Raw genomic sequence first — 18,671 nt, forward strand, 5'->3', positions numbered from 1 at the left:
AAACTCAACGGGCTGCAGCTTTGCAGGATGAAGGCAGAGTCAGACACTGCCTGGGGCTCCACGGTGGCCACAGCAGGATGACGAGAGCAGGAAAGCATCCCTCCCACACTCCCAAGGCCACACAGAGGAAGAATCTGCATGTTCTGCCTAACCTGAAACACCGGACATCCGCGTGGGGAAGTGCCGAGCTCTCACAAGTACCTCACACCAGCAGCAATCAGGCTTCCTACCTGTGCACTTCGGCAATCAAGTCTTCCAAGTTTCAAATTGGGCAATTACTTAATACGAAAATTGTGTAATTAGCAGATGCTTTTGACCCTAATCTCTTTTTAACTTCACTCTTCATCTACTAAATGTAAGCACCATCCCACACCACGTGTAGGTTAATTAACACTTGTGGGCTACTGAGGCACTAAAGTGCTGTAGCAAAGTCGATGTTGAAACCCATGCACTTCTTTGAAAAGGAAGATATCAAAATAACATAGGGAGCCAAGTAAAGAAAATTAAGGTAACTCAAAACACTGAGCAACTAACTGCTTTGTAGGCAGAATCACCTTTCCCGAGTACTGACTTGGGGGTACCACGACCAAGTAATTAAAGGCTGCATCTTAATACCAGTATGATCCAGAAGATTAAATATAGGCTTAAAGAACTACCTCAGCTGGCTTTTGTGTTCAGTCTTTGACTTCCCACCCATAATACGTAACAGCAGCATTAATTGTCACTGATCTGCTTGACACAATGAACGATAATAATAACCGTATTCAGGCTTGGACAAAAGTGCCACTATCCAAAACATCACGAAGTCCAGCAGTTGTCATACAGAGTTCACCAAGAGAAACAAGGGTTCATCTGAAACACACTGGTTTTCCTGAAGTACTTTGCAAACTCATTTACACAGGCAGGTACCCAACAGTTATTTTTTAACTGCTCTTCTCAGAGTGATGGTGCTTATTCCTGCTCAGAGAAGCGTGTGTATATTTAGGGTATCTTTTTTTCAGAATTGAAGCCTGGCTACCTCTAATTTTCCAAGCTGTACTTCCAAAATAGATTTCCAACATATTTTTTCCAGTAACACAAATAAAATCGAGTTTGCAAGACATTCAATCTTTTGATTACAACTCAGGGAAAGTCCAACATTCCCCATCACTGCAGTGCACCTCCTCTGCTGCAAAATATTTCACTTCAGTAGTATCAACATACTTTTAATCTGAAACTTACAGAAACCTTGCACCATCTTAAATATCTATTGCTTATTCAGGCAAAAAACTTACCTGAGCTTTTGTTTCTTGTGTGCTTTTAACAAGTACATTTTTGCCCCAGAGGAGAGCTGTTTCTACTCTTTAAGCTTGCTATATTCTCATCAATTCTAAGGTATCATTTCAGCAGCAAAACAGAAAAACACTGAAATCATTAAGTGAGATAACATCAGGCAAAGTGACACACCCTCTTCTTTTATGGATACAATTTATTTTATACAATGCAATGTTTATTTGCAAAATTTTACTCATCTCAAATCCTGAAACACAAATGAATAATCGCCAGCTTCTGTTATCTAGCAATCAAATTAGACATTATCTCTGTAAATGAAAGTGTTGGAACACTTCTGAAATTTGTTATACTGACTGCTTCATTGTGGTGCTCTTTTTCCTTCCCTGAGGACTCATAAAAAACTATCTAATTTGTTACATCAAAAATACCACTGTACAAACTAAGTTTCCTTCATCGCATTCTGTGCTATTTTAAGGCACTCTATCATAAATGCCACTATGCTAAACTCCATCAAGTCAGGAAAAGAGTTTTTTATTTTATTAATTTCCTTTCCCAAAGAAATACTTTTTTTTCCATACCGTCCACTTATGAATCTGGGTTGTACAGGTTGTGCAGCTGTCAGCAATTGCTTGTGTTTCACATGAAACAGGATGTTACCTTGTAAATTTAGTATTATGTTTATGCAACGAGAAGAGTCTCCTATTGGAATGATGGACATGCATATAAAAATATCAGTATTAAAGTGTTGCCACGTTAAAGAGATTCACTTCTTGATACTGATATTAAATATGGAGCATAGTAAATGCTGTTCTCACTTGTCTTCATCTTCCTTTATGCTCAGGGGAAAGCTGCCCAAGCCTGTCCTTTGAGTGTCACTTCAGGCTCAAAATTCAGCCTTTTGAGTGCAGACACCCCTGCTCATCAGCACTCCCCCAAATTCACAGCGAACCTCTCCTGAGTGCCAGGACAGCAGGGCAGGATGCCATGCTCTCCCCATGGGACAGAGCCCTGCGCCCCCTCCCAGGGAGGCTGGTGGCTCCCCACAGGCCGCCAACTCATTGCAATTTCCTTTAGTGGTGCTGGCATCCCCCTAGGCACTTGAAGCTCCCTCTCCCAAAACACTCCTCACCCCAGCGGGGGAAGCCTTTCCTTTCAGCTCTGATGAGAAGAGCAGGATCTGATGGGGTTTTGTGCTCAGCAGAAACACAATTGCACCAGAGCAGGGGAGAGGGACGAGGGCTGGTGTACACAGCTGGTATTTGAGGCTCTTATCTCTCCAAGTCACAGGACACAGCGATTCCAGATAAAGGTAAAACCTGTTTGGAAACAGACTTATCAACTCAATGTCTTATCTTATTTCTCTGGTATTGCAGGTATAGGAATTCCTTCCCCCTATTCACAGTGCTATGCAGCCACTGCTTTATTACCTCTCAATACCAGAGCCCATTCAGTAAAACACCAGCTTTCTCTATGACAAGCTAAAGTGACCTTGAAAAGTTATTCTCCTTTGCATTTTCTTGTCCAAAAGCTGAGGATAACACTACGTTCCCTCCCTTGTAAAAAATAAGCTCTATTAAGAGACAAGTCTCCTGGAAGGAGTATTAATTCCAGTGTTAAGTTTTCTCCTGTGGCCACCCACCACAGCTGAGGCACTGCTGCAGCACGGCCAGGGCAACCAGTTGCACTTGCACACCCATCACACTCCATCCCAGCGGGCAGCATCTCCTGCAGAAGGCACCCCTTACCCCAGCTCTGCGTTGAAAACGTTACACTCGCTGTTGCAGCAGGGGATACCATCTCGCGGTCATTAAACCTCTCCTGCATCTTGTAGGCAAGAACAGACATAAGGTTTGCTTTTGATATTTTTAGAAGTCCATTGTTTCTTGGGGGTATGAGATTAAATAGCTCTCATCACAAGCTAGATCCAGCATGACAGTTCCAACAGCAGCAGTCAAAACCCCATTTTTATTTACCTCCACCAAGACGCCTCCCCAACTTCTGCAACTGTTTGCAGCTTTGGCACTAAGGGAACACCTCTACAACAGCTAATGCTTACTCCACGTGGGACCAAATCAACAGCAGTTCTGGGGGATTATTTTTTTTGCACAGAGAAGAACTAAAATATCTATGCACAGTCAGTCATAGTATAGACGCCACTAAGCTATCCGCTTAGTTTCGGGGATAAAGCACGAGCTGCATGACTCCCACACAGCCAACCTGTAAGGTGGTATCTGCAGCTACTCATTGCATATTAAGTCACAATCTCCATTTCAGTTACTACAGAGAAGCAAGTATTGAGAAATAAAGGGAATATTTGCACATTGTGTGTCACAGAAAACATTTCAGACCAGACAGCAAGTAGAAATATCAATGCTGGTGTGTAAGTCAACAGCCACTCTCAAAAAGGGGAACCGAGCATAAATACAATTAAAAAACAGACTAGTTCTTTTGTTAAGCTCCTTTTGCTTTATATTATGTTATCCATTAAAACAGCCACAGCAAAGCTTTGAAGTTAACACCTATAAACAAGGTGTGGGCAGAAAGCGTTGCTCACACCTTTCCTGCCACTGTGGCTGCTGCAGCCTGACAGGAGGCCGACTGCCCAGTCATCGATCCTGCCATTCTGCAACATGCTGCGTCTACCAGCTGTAGAAATATTTAATATTAATATTTAGTATTTTACAAAGAAAGATACTCTTCTAGACAATTCAGACTGCAAATCTACCATCTGCCATGTTTTCCTTCGCAGCAACACTATCAACATTAAGTTTCCACAAATGCTCTACAAACAAATGAGGTAACTGTGAAATTAAACTAATGTAATCCATGAAGAGGAAGAGCTCTTGAACAGCATGACAGCCTTCTGTATGTGTGACTACACATATACTTCAAAAAGCTCTAGTTAGGCTGCTTCCACAGAAATGAACGCATAAAAATGAAGCTGGTTTCAAATGACCATTTCACTTGCTAATCCTGGCACTATCATGCATAAAATGGAAAACTCCACTGGAAAGGAAAGAATTAGGTCTTAACTTTTTTTAGGCTAAGCCACAAAGCAGTTTCCAGAATCGATTCACCTGCAAGCAAACACCAACACACAGAAACAGTGCTATGTGATGCTACAACTTCCCAGAGAAAAATCAATCACCGAACTGAACATGTTAGACAACACAGGTAGGCTCAGTCCTCCTAAAATTTCACCTTGAACATATTTTATGTAGAAGTCTTACACAAAATTAAAGTGTCACAATCACTGCTGATATACCATATGAAGCTATCACAAATGTGCCTGTATGGGAAAAACATGCTCTTTTTCACAGAAATACCTTTTTCCTTCCTTCTCAAAGGATCCTGTAGGAAAACATACATTTCTTATGTGGAATGTTTGCCAAATTTTGTAAACTCAAATGGGACCATATTTCTATCTAAGCTTTTTAAGTACATCACCCTTTGTATCACAAACAGACTACTTATCTATTCTTTCCCTAGATGAAGCCTCTGAAGTAGAAAAAAATCTTCAGGTTTCTTTTCCCATTATGTGCTAGAAAGCAACTGTTTTTAGGTAACGAAAACAATTTCTACAACAGCAAGGGAGACGGGACTGATCATGGATGTGTCTGGTGTTAAAAATGATCAAGTAACACACATACTTGACAGGAAAACAAAAATTAAATCTTGTTGGGACTAAGTAACAGCATAAACCAGGAATAAGCTGCATTTTTTCCCATTTTCTTCCTTCTTCCTCAAAAATCAAGGCATTAATGAATCAAGAACTGTCATCAATCAAAGCCACCTTGGAAAGAGGAATCTTTGCATGCTGAAGTACACAAGTTCAAAAAAAGCAGTAATGTTTTGCTGCAAATGCTAGGTAAAGCCTGCCTGCAACCCACAGAAAGAAAGTTCATAGTTTCGTACTAATACACTTCAAACTAACGAAGTGAAAAAATATACTGGAAAAAGCTGTATATTGTAGATCTCCAGGGTTTGCAATTCAGCTCTCTTCCCTTTTTAAAATCCTTGAGAATTCTATAAGTTCGTTTGATCTCTGTGTGGGCAGCAATCTAAAGCCAAAAAAATAATAGTTATTCTGAAAGCAGCTACCCTCTTAAAACACAGAATTGTCCAGCTCATTCCTTCAATGCTTAGGTTTAAAGAGTGATTGATTCCATATACACTTATTAAGCATTAGCTATACTAATTCGGCTACTTACATGTATAAAAGAACCACCCAGGAGAATGCTGTTTCTACATAATCCTGCCAGCCAAAACAACAGGGCCCTTCATGCATGAAAAGATCCCCCATACCACCACATCAATAAGAACAAAATTGTTTCATACACTTGCAGCATCTTCTAACTTTCCGATAATCTTACTTTCAAAATTTTATTTTATTTTTAGCGTTAGCAGGAAAGAGTTAAACCTTCATTAGTATGAGCATGTTCTCTGGGCTACGACCTGGGGTACAGCCACACAAACTACCAGGGAGTGAGCCCAAGAGGGAGTTAACAGCATCACAGCTTCCATGGAGTGACGACTCAAGCACACGCTCTTACTTAAGACTAAATGCCAGGTTGTTTAACCTACTAATCCACATTTACTAACCTACTGTGTCAACATGCTCTAAGTTTCCGCCTTCACTTAGCCCTCTGCAACCCATGTGCAAGCCCACACTCTACCTGGGTGTGACGATCCTTTGCAACCTGCAACTTGCAGAGCAAGAAATCCTCCTACAAAAGCGCTACGCGAAATGCAGCCTGCACACCTCAGAGCTGGGGAAGATCTCCTGGCATCCACCTGGACGCAGAGAGAACGGTGTGGAGGGAGCACGGCCAGGAGCACAGCTTTGCCCCTGCCAGCTCCTGCCAAATCCCTGCCCAACAGCCCCAAGGCCACTCTACCACCACCCATGTAATGCTATCCTGATAGAGAAATTGTGCATGGTCAGCACAAGCCACTCGGGAATCAAAAGCCACTTCCAGCTCTGATTTTTGCCCCTTTATCACCTAAGAAAACCAACCCCCAAAAAACCTTATCACTCAAGACACCGTGCCACTTAAGGCGTTAAGCAAATGAGTAAAATCAACAGTGGCAGCAGAACGCAAAAACCTGAAGGACCAACCCAATCAGCTCCAGGTGGAAGGGAATGCTCCCTTTGAGGCATTTCATAGGTATCAGAAATCTGGCTGTGGGTATTCTCATGGTTTTAAATGCTTCTGAAGAGCATCACAGGCAAACAAACCAAATTCATTTTTAGAGCATACAAAGAACAAAAAAGGTGCTGGGAGAGAAGAGCAAAGGCAGATTTGGCACCTAAATTCTGTCTGGTTTTATGGTACATCAAAGCATCTTCTTATCGCACAACCAACTGTGACCAACGACTGTCGCGTCTGGTTATTCCTTCTCCTCCCCTGCTCACAGTGTGGGATCTACATGTCCAGCAGTTTTTCTGTTTCTTTGCAAGTTCTGCTCTTGAAGCTGCTCTGGCTCACTGCAGAAGGAGCAGGTTCAAGAAGCACTTTAGTTCTGCATGCTGTGAAAGGGAGGTTTCCAGTGCTGCGCTGCTGCTTTCTTGATTAATTTACTTATCTGTGTGAAGCAGGGCTGTGATGTAGGGTTCATAAAGATACATTCTTAGGTTTCTTAATCTGGGCATTACTCACAATTTGAGAGCAAAAACCCAGTGCTGAGAAAGCGTGTGCAGTCTGAACCTTTTTATCCAACCTTTAATGACAGGTTTGCTGCACCAACTGCACCCCTGATATTTTACCAAATTTGATACTTCAGCAACTTCGAGTGTGGCTCACAGTTACTTCACCTTGCAATTGCTATCTGCAACTGCTAAAAACATGCTAACCGTTAACCTACACAAGTCATCATTATCTTCTCAACCCCCTTTTGATGACTAATACGTGTTCCTAGAACTGTTAGAAGCAAAATAGAGACCTGAGCAGGCAAAGCAGAAGAACCATTACCAAAAAAATGTAACCACATTTTTAGAAGGTAACTATCAAGTTAAAGAAATGAGACTTCTCCAATGAGTCAGGGTAAGTAATAACCTCCTAAACAGTGTGAGACGAAAACCCCTATGGACCTTTATGATATTTGTAATTTTATGTCACGTCTACATGGCACTGCTGCTACAGTGCAATGTTGTAGATATTTAGTTATAGTGTAATAACGCGGTTATTTACCAAAGTATGTACCAGCTGTACTTTTTTTTTGTTTCTCAGTTGAGACACACATTGAAAGATTTTTGATTAGCTGTGTACATGCAAACATTTACAGCACGTCTGCAGTCGGCGATGTGCAGAGTCAAACACAGCTGGATCCTCACAGGTCTGCATGATGCCACCACACCAGCCTGTGCTGAGCACGGCTGGGTCAGACCAGGCACATCCCTTCTCTCAGTTACCTGGAATCGGGATAGTATCTGAAGAGGAAACAGCACTTTGACAATAAATTTAATGTAATAAACCCTGGGAACAGTTAGCCCATCTAGCTTACAGCTCACTTCATTAAGCATAGGCTCAGCTAACGCACAAAGCAAGTAAATACTGCTTAGTCCAACTGTGCTTATAGTTACTCAATACAACCACTCAATGAAAGCTTCATTTAACTCTGCCAAATTAGTAGATGGTGGTAACTGAAACTATACTAACCTGATAGGGAAGCAGAACCATTATACATTATCCTGCAAATTCTAGTAGACTTCTCACTGCGTAAGAGGCAGCAATGTATTTTCACAAACTCTAACGAGACGGGATTTCACCTCTAGACACAAGACAAGGATCCCAGCTGAAGATGTCGAACTGATGTGGAAAACTATGCCAGTAAAGAGTGGTGGCTCTCATTTCCTTCTATAAAGTACGATATAACAAGCAAAGTGGCATACAAAACGAGAGTAACATCCCATCCGTCCCTACATTCCGAAAGCCCCACTTCCAGGCATTTAAGCCCTTCAATTACAAGCATGAACAGCCATGTCTACAAAAATGCAACCCTTTGCATTCATTTCTTGGTGACTACTGTTCCTCCTGGTAGGGACCACTTTGCCCTTCTGTCAGTGGATCAACAGGAAGCGAAGACTTTTCCCAAAATACAGCCTAAAGCATTTGATTACTGTAGCCTTGGGGAGAAGGAGCCCTAGCTCTTGTAGAATAGTTAGATCTCATTTCATTATTTCTAGAAAATAAAATGCTCTGCCTCCTTCACCCAGGAAACTCACTGTGGTTCTTTAAGCATGCTACTATCAAACAGGTTTTTTCTAGAAAACAGGAAAGCAAGTTCAGAGAAACTATTAATGCATTTCTAGCTCAGGACTGTGGACAATACCAGTCTGATATAGCTTTTCATTCTCTAAACCTCCTCACTAATATAACTTCCTGAAGGCAAAAATGTTTAAATGAGTCTTAAGCCACCCAGCAAGCCTGACCCTCAACCCCCAGTGCCAACGGCTGCTCACTGAACGTGGATTCGGAACCGCAGCAGCGCTCACGTACGTCAAAAGCCTTCCCCGGTTGTGCCAGTTGGAATTCTCATACTGGGTAAGCTAGCATAGGTTTGTAAGTCAGGCCGGCAGGGAGCCTCCCCTCCTTCGTAAAAACGTATCAACTGAAGGGACAAGCGCTTGCTCTCAGTCTGATACCTTGGGGAGATGGAAATGATAATGTGGATTGATTATCTAACAATTACTCAGAACAAATAATTTAGTTTTAAAAACTAGCTATGACAGCACTGACACTCACATAGTCAAATCACATGGCAAACACACTGAAACCTACAGCAAGTTAAATGTTTAATCAAACACCGACTACTGTAACATTTTAGGTGAATCAACTAAGAGGATACAGGATTTTTCCAGACCTTTTTTAATTGTATTTTTAAAAAAGTATTAACCATGTGAAACATAGTTTTACATTTATAATCAGTATTATTGGCAGCAGCTAGAGTAAGGCTAGCTCAAAAGTTTTCAATGCAATTATGACAAAAGCTGTCTTATTTTAAAAGGCTTCACTGCATCAACACAAACATACTTGTGGCAGTCCAAGACTATAAGAAAAACACTATCTAGGGAGATGTAATCCCCTGAAATAGGCTGATATTTGGTTTATCTAACTGGTCCCCATCCAGTACCTAACCATTTTAGGTAAAACGTCAAGCTGAAAGTAGGACTTCTATGTCAAATTTGTCTATTTTTGCCTACATAACAGGGAATAGAAAGAAAAAAAAAACCTTTCTAACATCTAAATACTTAAAGCAAAATCCCTTATATCAGATACTAATTCAAAGTAAGTACCACTTCACAAGCGCCTGGGCAGGGAAGCAAGGCAGCAGGAGCAGCACCACGCACTGGCCACCCTCACCCCCTGCCAGCGAGACGGAGGGCAAAGCCTCTGCTGGCTGAGGTACCTCCAAGGCATGGTGACACCTCCCCGGGGAGCAGCACCAAGCCCAAGGAGGACTCAGTCTCACCCCTGCAGAAACCCTGCAAAGCCACCTCAACACCACCACCTCTCCCATCAATGCCTCCAGCAACTAGTAAATCCCCACTTTGAAACAACACCTAAGCAAACTCTCTACTAGTCTTAACATTAAAGATTAATGTACCCAAATCAATTTAAGAGTCTGAAAGCAATGAAGTGTACATATCTGGGGACTCCGGAGGATTTTTTTTCCCCCATTTATAAATATTGTTTACAATGTCAAGTGTCATTGGAGGCAAATATTTAATCAAAAAGCATGTAAAACTAAAGTTTTGTTTGCAAGTAAATATTTTTCCTTGGTCAAACTGAAAATGTCTATCGTGATCTGTATCACCTAAGCTAAATGCTAGCCCAAATCTAATTTGATAACTAAGATCTTTCTGAAGGGACATAAGGCCTTGCCTTAGCTTTAGTTATAAAAACCTAATTAAATACAAGTAGAAAAAAGTTTTCCCTACTGACATCAAACAAGCTTTTTTAAAAATCTGATTAAGCTGCCTATCGGACTGATATCCCACGTGTTAAAAGGGAGTGCTAGTTCTTCACTGCTGAATTAGGAATTTAATTTTGTGCTTTGGCAAGAAATGAGCAATTGGCCATATGTACAATGATACCTGTGCACAAAACAAATCAACAATTAAAGGTAAAGTAAAGAAGTTCCTACAGAAAAGCATATCGCTATAGGACACATCAAAAAAAAAAAAGTTATATCCCAAAACCTCACCTGAAATATTCTACTGTTAGTACAAAGCTTTAATCTCTTTCAACTAAAGCAAGAACAAGCATGTATGGCCAAAATAAAGAAAATATTTAATTTCTTTCTACAGCTTAATTTCAGGCTTTCTCCTACTTGTTACCACCGCAAAGTTGCTAAAAGCCCTTAAGGCAAGGGGCTCTTGAGTATGAGGTTAGAAATTTCGTATGAACAGAGCACTTGTTGATTCTCCATCATACCAGTTTCTTACTACTGTAAATTTACCTGCCAGCCAACACACACACATTCCTCAGAAAACTTTATAGGAAGATACATTAGGCTTAATGATAACTAGAAATCAAGTTTTAAATCAGCAGAACAGTGCTGAGAGTATCCAAAGCCACATTTTCTTTTAATTACAAATGCTGTGTTTAACTCTTATTTAGCAAAATCCTCAGTCTTGTATTTTAGTCAAAATTATTTTCTAAGATGCAGAAAAAAAAAATAAAGTAGAATACATGCATTGAGAAAATAATGTATTTCTTGCACCTTATTCTGCTGGATTTCTAGACAAATCTCAAAGGTAAGTCCATCATGCCACACTCAATTCTAAAATTCAAGATATGCCTCAAATTCAAGTCTGAGACGCTGCTATATTTTTTACAGATGACCACAGAAACGCTTGCTAAAAGACATTAAAGTCAATGGAAATGCCTTAACATAAACCTCTACTCATTAGTAACAAAGTTGCAAGTTATAGCAATAAACATTGCTGTTCTTTTGAATTTTGTTCTGAAGATAAACAGTTAAACATTACCCTTTTCTACCATAGAAAGCCTGCACAAGATTGTATGAAGCACTTGTAATTTTAAAATTTCCAATTCACCCTCCCTCTTTTCCAAAGGTCACAACATCTTGAATTCTAAACTGAATGCTTTGAATTCTGAGGCAGATGAAGCACGGTGCATTGCTCACTTTAAGAAACTACACTGTAGCAAAGTCATTCCTTTCTCCCACTAAATACACAGAGAAGTCTAGGCGTTGAATACCTGCTCTTATTTTTTTTATTTTTTTTTTAAACAAACTTTCCTGTTAACCATTGTATTTTAGGCCAGAATTGTAAGTTTTTCTATGCAAGAGGCTGTATTCGTACTGAAACCGCACGGCATGAATCAGCAAACAAAGAGGAGCCGCTCAGTGACGTTTGTTTCACTCGCAGTAACACACTTCTTCACTGTATACAAGAGCAATTCACTTTATCTCTGATCTGGTTTGTTGGCGGGGGTTATTTGTTTGGTTGGTCTTTTCAAGCCTTAACTCATACTTTTGTTTGATACAACCAGAATGCTGCAATCCGTTACCCGATTTACGCTCAAGAGAGGCTGGTTTGACAGCAGCTGTTTAAAGAAAAAGGAAATTATGTGTTGAAATATTTCGTTTTCACCATGACACTGGCAAAAAATTAAAGTGGGGAGGGGGGACAAGACACGAAACGCAAGGCAAATGCACGCCTTGCACACACACACACACAGTACGGCACGGCACGCCGCTGAAGCCGCCGCGGACGCGGTGATGAAGAAGGACCTGCTTTGAATGGGCCTTTGCTGCCTCCTGCCTGAGCGGCCCGCACGGAGCCCACGCTCCCCGGCGGGGCTCCTCTCCTCTCCTCTCCTCTTTGTCAAGTGTCACACTGAGAGGTCAAAAGGAAAGACTGGGCACGCAGAGGCAGCTCTTTCCCGCGGGCAGCAAAGGCTCTCTGGCACAAAACGCTTCCCCTCCCAGTTTAAGGGCCCCGCCAGGTCGCCCGGCAGGACCCACGCGGCCAAGGTGGCGGCAGCACGAGCACCCACGCCACGGGAGCTGCCACACCAGGACACTTCTGTCCAGCAAGTATCGACTTCAGCATTATCTTCCTGTCATTTCCTCCGCTACCCACACACGTCAGAACTCTACTTAAAGTAATTTCATTCTTTTTAATTTTCTGAAGGTTAGGATGCTGCACACAGCAGTGAGCCACCTCCGTCTTTGAGTAAGCACACCTTGCCGGCAGCTAATGAGAGCACAGAGTTAACTTAATCACGCAGGTAAGTATTTACCCTGGAATTTACTTTACAGATTTCCCTTTTTTCCCTTCCAGGGAAGGGACCTGACCAACGAAAAGAGCTGGAGGTCATTTCCAGAGAGCCCTCCGAGGTGCGGTGCGTGCCCTCCCCGCGCGGGGCAGGCGGCGGTACCTTACCCGTGCAGAAGTTGACGAGCGCCGAGGGGTCGCAGGCTGCGGCCAGGCAGGGCAAGCTGTCTTCCATTCCTCTCTCCAACGCTGCCAGCGACGCCAAGCTGGCCCCTCCGCGGCCCCCACCGCCCTCCCGGTGAGGCTCAGAGCGAGCCTCCGCACCCTGGCCCGGCCGGCATGCTGCGGGCTCTGCGGAGACCCTCCCGGGCCACAAAGCACTGCTGGAGGCGTCTGGTCCCCGCTGCCTCTCCCGCAGCCCCGGCAAGAGTGAGAGGCTGGAGCGGGTGGGATAGGGACAAAACTCGGCGGCTGCCGCAGGGAGTGGCTAACCCTCCGACGTCAGCCATGCACTCGCACAGGCAGCGCAGGAACGCTGCCATCCCTCCAACACCACGGCGTTACGGCTTAGATGCCTTCTTCGCTGAAGGGAAGCGGAGCTCGCCGACCTGCCTCCCCGCAGGAAACTGCCTGCTGTTCGCACACGGGCAAGGTCTCGCACGCTTCCCACAGGGAATCACAGGAACGGGGCTGTCGCGCGGGCAACCCGCCATCCCCCTTTCCGACCGTGCTGCACCACGAGGTGCTTACGGCCCGTTATAAAACTGTGACATTAACAATAAAAAGCCAACAGCAATCATTTTGCCCTCAGTCTAAGCATAAAGAACGACCACAAATGACTGATGAAAAGGACTGTTACACTCTGTCGATTCAGCTAAACCATTATTGTTCCAAAGCATATTTGTCTGTGTGTCAGAAACACCGCAGATCTAATGTCAGTCAAAGCACGATGTGACATGAAAAGTTCACACGGAGGGGGAGAGGAAGGGGGTGGTTGTTTCTCTAGTATTACATTTGAATATTTTTTGTATGACATCTTTCCAGATGAAAAAGCAATGACATCACTGGCAATATACTCGTATCCATTATAGTAAAACGAAGCAAAATATCGTGGCTTGAAAGCAAAAGCAAAGCTAGTATTCTATTCAGCTGAAGGGAACCCGTATTACAAACACATTACAATCTATTTAGCGTGATCATGATTTTGTCTGTCTTGCAAGATGAAGCACAGCCAGATGAGAACTAATGAATGCAACATGTGTTCATTCTTTTGGTAGCCGTGCCTGAAGCCAATTGGCAGAATGACTACAGCAAGATAAATGTCAAAACAAAACTATTTGTGAATATCTACTGCATATATTTTCCTTCTTCTCTCTATCATACTTCAAATAGTTTATTATTTTCAAGCTTTGCAAGCATATTAAATAACTCTGGATTAAAGTTTTGATTTCCAGACAACAGCGGCATAGTAAAAAGAAAATATGCAGGGGAAGCCCATGTCTCCATTCAAAAAACAAGGCGGGACAGCACTTCTTCCCACCATCGCAAACAGCTGATAAAAAGGTTTGTAACAACATATGTAGTTAAGACGGCATGCAATGGGTTTTGCGAGTCTTCCCCAGAATTATCCATCTACATAATTTCAGCAGTGTCTTCCTTTTCCAGCAGCTCCTGACACACTGGAAGAATCAACCTCTGCAGCGATTTAAAAAAAGAGAAAGGCAGTCAGCTGAACACAGCTCTGCAGTACGAAGCCAGCCAGACAACTACCGTGAATGGACTAAGAAACTGAATGGAGGAAGATGATAAAGGGTAAAAGGAAAGGGCACACAATTAAGGAAAGGGCCCTAATGAAGCCGTGGGCCTCAACATGCAGCCGTGGCAGTGGGATTGATCAAGAACTCACAGGTGCAACTTGTCCTAACCACTATGTTGCATCACATCATTAGATTAACAATCTTCATTGCAAGATGAAACTCTGAGTCTTGTCTTGGGCGAGTTGGACACACAGAATATTTAACACGCACAGACATACATTTTGCGATCCCTTCAAACTCAGCATCCTTCCTAGTACAACTATGACACCTTGAAAGAAATTTCAGGCAAAAATCCCCCACGAGGCCAAACAGACATTGTATGTGCTGGTAAAGACCAGCACAGAGAGCAGAAAGAGGCTTCATTTGCAATTTTAAGTGGCCATTAGTGCTCGGAACAATGATAGATTACATACAACTGGCAAGAAGTATCTAATGTAGTTCAAGCTAATAAAATTTTTTAGAATGTCTCATTTTTAGAGTAAGCAAAACACTTTGTATAAAAGAAGTTAGATCTCCTTCTGTGCTAAAAGGATATGAAATACTGGTATTTCCAGGTACTATGACTCTAATTTTCAGCTATAAAAAGAATGGATTTCCTCAGCATAGAAAAAACAGTTGCATTACAGCAGCTTTTTTAAAGAGCTTAATGCCTGCTGAATCAAGAGCATACAGGGCGAGGCAGAAGGAAGCAAAGCGATGTTAAAGCTCCTTCAGAATGATCCTCTGAACACCAATGTTTGAAACAAGATTTCAGATGCCTCACTGTATACGGCTCACCCTGAAGTAAATGGCAGAAGCAGTCTCAGTGCACCCATTGCCTGTTCCCTCCTCGGCTGAGGACTTGGATCAAAATTCCTTGATTTACCTTTAAATCTCCCATGAACGCCTTAAGTCCTCATTAGGATTTTTTACTTTTCTAGCTCTGGCCCATTCCTGTCCTAAGCAATCTCACTATCTTCAACAGCTGTCTGTCTCTAACATTTTCAGGCTTAAAGACCACCTCAGGCTCCTCTTCCCTGCTGTTACTTAACATGAATGGTGGGGGATAAGGAGGTACTCTTCTTAAGTATTTTAGGTAGGCACAAATGATGAAACAAGTACTTAAAACATGGCACAGGCCAAAATAAAACACACACGATGCAGGCAAGTAACTTGCCTAGAAAAAAAACCTCTCGGAATACTACTGGTGCAAAGTACAATGTCACACCATGAAAAAACCAACCCTCTTCAACATAACATAATAAAGCCAGTTAAAGGTCAGGAACAGGGCTCCACACATGGCACAAGTACAGATTTGTTCATTGTTTGCTTGTGCCCAACACAGAGATATTTAGGAGCATTACACTTTGGGTAAGACCAGCGGATGTCTCAAAGACCACAGTAGTATCAGTCAGATTATGAACCTACAAGAGGAAGCATTTTAGACACACTTCAGGTTTTCATGCACCAAAACCCACTGCAACCTACCTTTGCTTCAGAGGTGGGAGCAAACAGTTCCTCCAGCTTTTGAACAGAGCTGTAGGAAGGCAAAGGTCTTTTCCAACCTGAATAATTCTATGATTCTGTGAAGGCATGAACTCTTTGGAGGCATCACTTCCACAGGAACAGGAGGAAGAAGTGGGTCCCCTGCCCCATAACCCAACCATTGCTTTCCAGTGATCCAGAGCCAGCTAAGGAAACTTGGGCTGCCCCTGCCCAAGCCACTGCACCCCTAGCTGCACAGACTGCAAAATATACACCTTGTTCCCAGGACACCTTTATTAATTAAAAACCAAAGACTGTTTACTGAGTTTCCTTGGCAAGTGACCCTGCTACTAAAGAAAATACCTGCAGTTACATAAAATTTGGAAATATCTCCATCAAATTTGGAGACTGTGGATCCAAGAGCTGCTGCATGAGGCGATCACATTGTCATCTTGCCTCCGAAAGATTACTGGAAACTCTCCCTCCCTCCCTTTCTTTCAGTAAACCTGTAGCTATAGCTGTACCTAAACTATATAAAGTGATAGCTGTACTGAGACTAGTTTAACGACTGTCTTGCTGTTGAACTGCAAGAGGGCAGCACTAGTTAATTTTGTTTCTTCACATGTAGAAAATGAATCGCGTTTCCACTGGCAAACAACCCTTCAACTATTGTGCTTTCTTCTTTCTGAAAAGAAACTGCAGCAATGTTTCAGTTGGCAATTAACCTCATGGCCAAACAGTATCACCTTCCAGCAGCTGCATGCATCTCTGTTCCAGTATTACCTTTACCCCACGGAACAGAGAGAATAACAATGATTTCTTTAATAACTATCCAATTCCTAAAGACTTGAAGCCTTTTATTGCTTTTTCCTTTGGTCTGTGGAGGGGAAATACTTTCTGAAATCAACAGACTGTTTTTAAAACCATTATTTTATCTGCAATCACCTAATTAAAGCAACAGATCAAAACAGTCTCATCAGATGAGACAAAAACAATCAAGCACAGTTTTAAAATACACGCTTCGGGTAAGGATGCTCATGGCATCACGCCTGTTTCCAGCAAGACTTGTGAGGGTACAGAGGTTAGTAAGCTATGGAAGGCCACGGACAGCCTCACAGGATCATCCAAGTGCTCTCATTAACTGTGGGATTCATCAGCCTCTGCTCGCTCCTCCTCTTCGCTCCAGGTGCTGGCACTATAATAAAACCTATTAAAGTCCCACTCTCTGAACCACTAATCCCAAGAGTGACTGAAGGCAGGACCTGTGGCTATGATTAAGGTCACTTACAGTTGGCACATGGCAGCTCTACTGCTAAAATAAGCTTCCCTGCCCTTCTCCTGCATCCTTCCCACCCTCATCCTGCGCCTGCCACAGCCACTCATGGGGCTGCACAGGGAAGCACAACAGGACACCGAACAGCAGGAAAACCAACTCATCAACACCAAAACAGGAAAACTCCGCAGGCCAGTTGTGTGGCACATGGCACAGTGAACAGTGTTGCAGCAGCAAGGAGGAGGCAGCACCCTCTGGAAAGAGCAGCGGGAACCATGCTCATCAACAGCAGCTCTGCTGGTGGATGACTTGAGGTGACTGTGAAACAGCTACACTTGTAAATCACATTTCATTGCCAGAATACTGAGCGAATCAAGAACTGATACAGAAGAGAGTGAAGTCCCCGAATGAGCAGTGCCAGGGCAGGACGACGACATGGCAAGAGCCAGAGGCCACTCCCTTATCACCCCTCCCAGACTCTAAACTGAGCTCCTTCGTCCTAAGTGCACTGTTTTCAAACAGAGATAGCGTGCAGAAAACATGAGAAACAATAGGTGTACATCACATCCTAAAAGCTGTCCTGAGGCTGTCCTCCACAACTAAACCATACCCATATCCATGCCGTCAACTATCCCAGGGAAGGGATCTGAATGGAGAATTTACACCCCCCCCCCCACACCCCCCCCCCAACCACATTGCTTAACTCAAAAAAGAACACCCACAAACAATACAAAGCCCTACAAATGTACATGCATATTTTAAGAATAACCACCTGAATGTTTTTGTCAGGTGGGTTTTCTGCTGCGTTAGCTGGTTACTGTAGTTTGCAGAGGCAGCTGCACCAACAGGATGGAGGTGGCAGCAGGCTGATGTGTAGAGTAGGAAGGGGGGCAATATTTCAGGCTGGTATTTCACTGAGCGTAACATCAAACCACAGCTGTAGCACGCCTTCCGCTGCCTGTTTGGAGCAGTTGCACAGCAGACTGCTTGCAGCTGCTTTCCTGCCTACCCATCAAATGCAATACGGAAACAGCCAGCAAACAAGATGACAGTGTATTAAATCTGAAACACAGACACAAAAATGTTTCTCCTGCAAATTTTGTTTTGGGCATATGTTCCAGACCACAGCCGAACCATGTATCCTACATGGTGGCCCATGAAAACGTGCAACCCTGCCCCTGAGAAAAGGAAGAGTCTGAACAGCAGCATCCTTGTTAGATGCAGTCCGTGTTTTTGTGCAGATAATCACAGTTTCGTCTCCGGTCAAGAAGCCATGCAGCTGCAAGCACAGAAGTTTTGCATAAATGAATTTTTTAAAGCTACAGGTAAATCATACAAAGTTGTTAAATATGAAGCACTTCCATTTTCCAAAGGCGATCAACAAAAATTTGATTCTTAATAAAGACGACTAACTGGTAGCCTTAGTCATACCAAAGCTATAGTTATGAACTAGCTACAGTTAAGTGACTGCTGTCTAATCATTTAGCTCATGCCAACAGAAAGAAAAAATGTTGCTTTTGCCATGCAGAAGCGGGGAAACGGGTGGAGAGACCAACTGTAACGGTGTTTTCTAACAAAGCACTTTCAAAAAGTATCT

The 18,671-nt window shown here is 42.9% G+C and overlaps 1 protein-coding gene across 1 annotated transcript in view; it reads right to left on the reverse strand.

Annotated features, from left to right (window-relative positions):
- EML4 (EMAP like 4) overlaps positions 1–12,755 on the reverse strand; it is a 93,187-nt gene extending 80,432 nt beyond the window's left edge. The window contains exon 1 of the mRNA XM_009949025.2: positions 12,689–12,755. Within this exon, the coding sequence (XP_009947327.2) occupies positions 12,689–12,755 (67 nt within the window). The remainder of the gene's footprint in view (positions 1–12,688) is intronic.
- Between the last annotated feature and the right edge of the window lie 5,916 nt (positions 12,756–18,671).

This window comes from Leptosomus discolor, chromosome 2, assembly GCF_034619465.1.
Source record: "Leptosomus discolor isolate bLepDis1 chromosome 2, bLepDis1.hap2, whole genome shotgun sequence".
Lineage (NCBI taxonomy): Eukaryota > Metazoa > Chordata > Aves > Leptosomiformes > Leptosomidae > Leptosomus > Leptosomus discolor.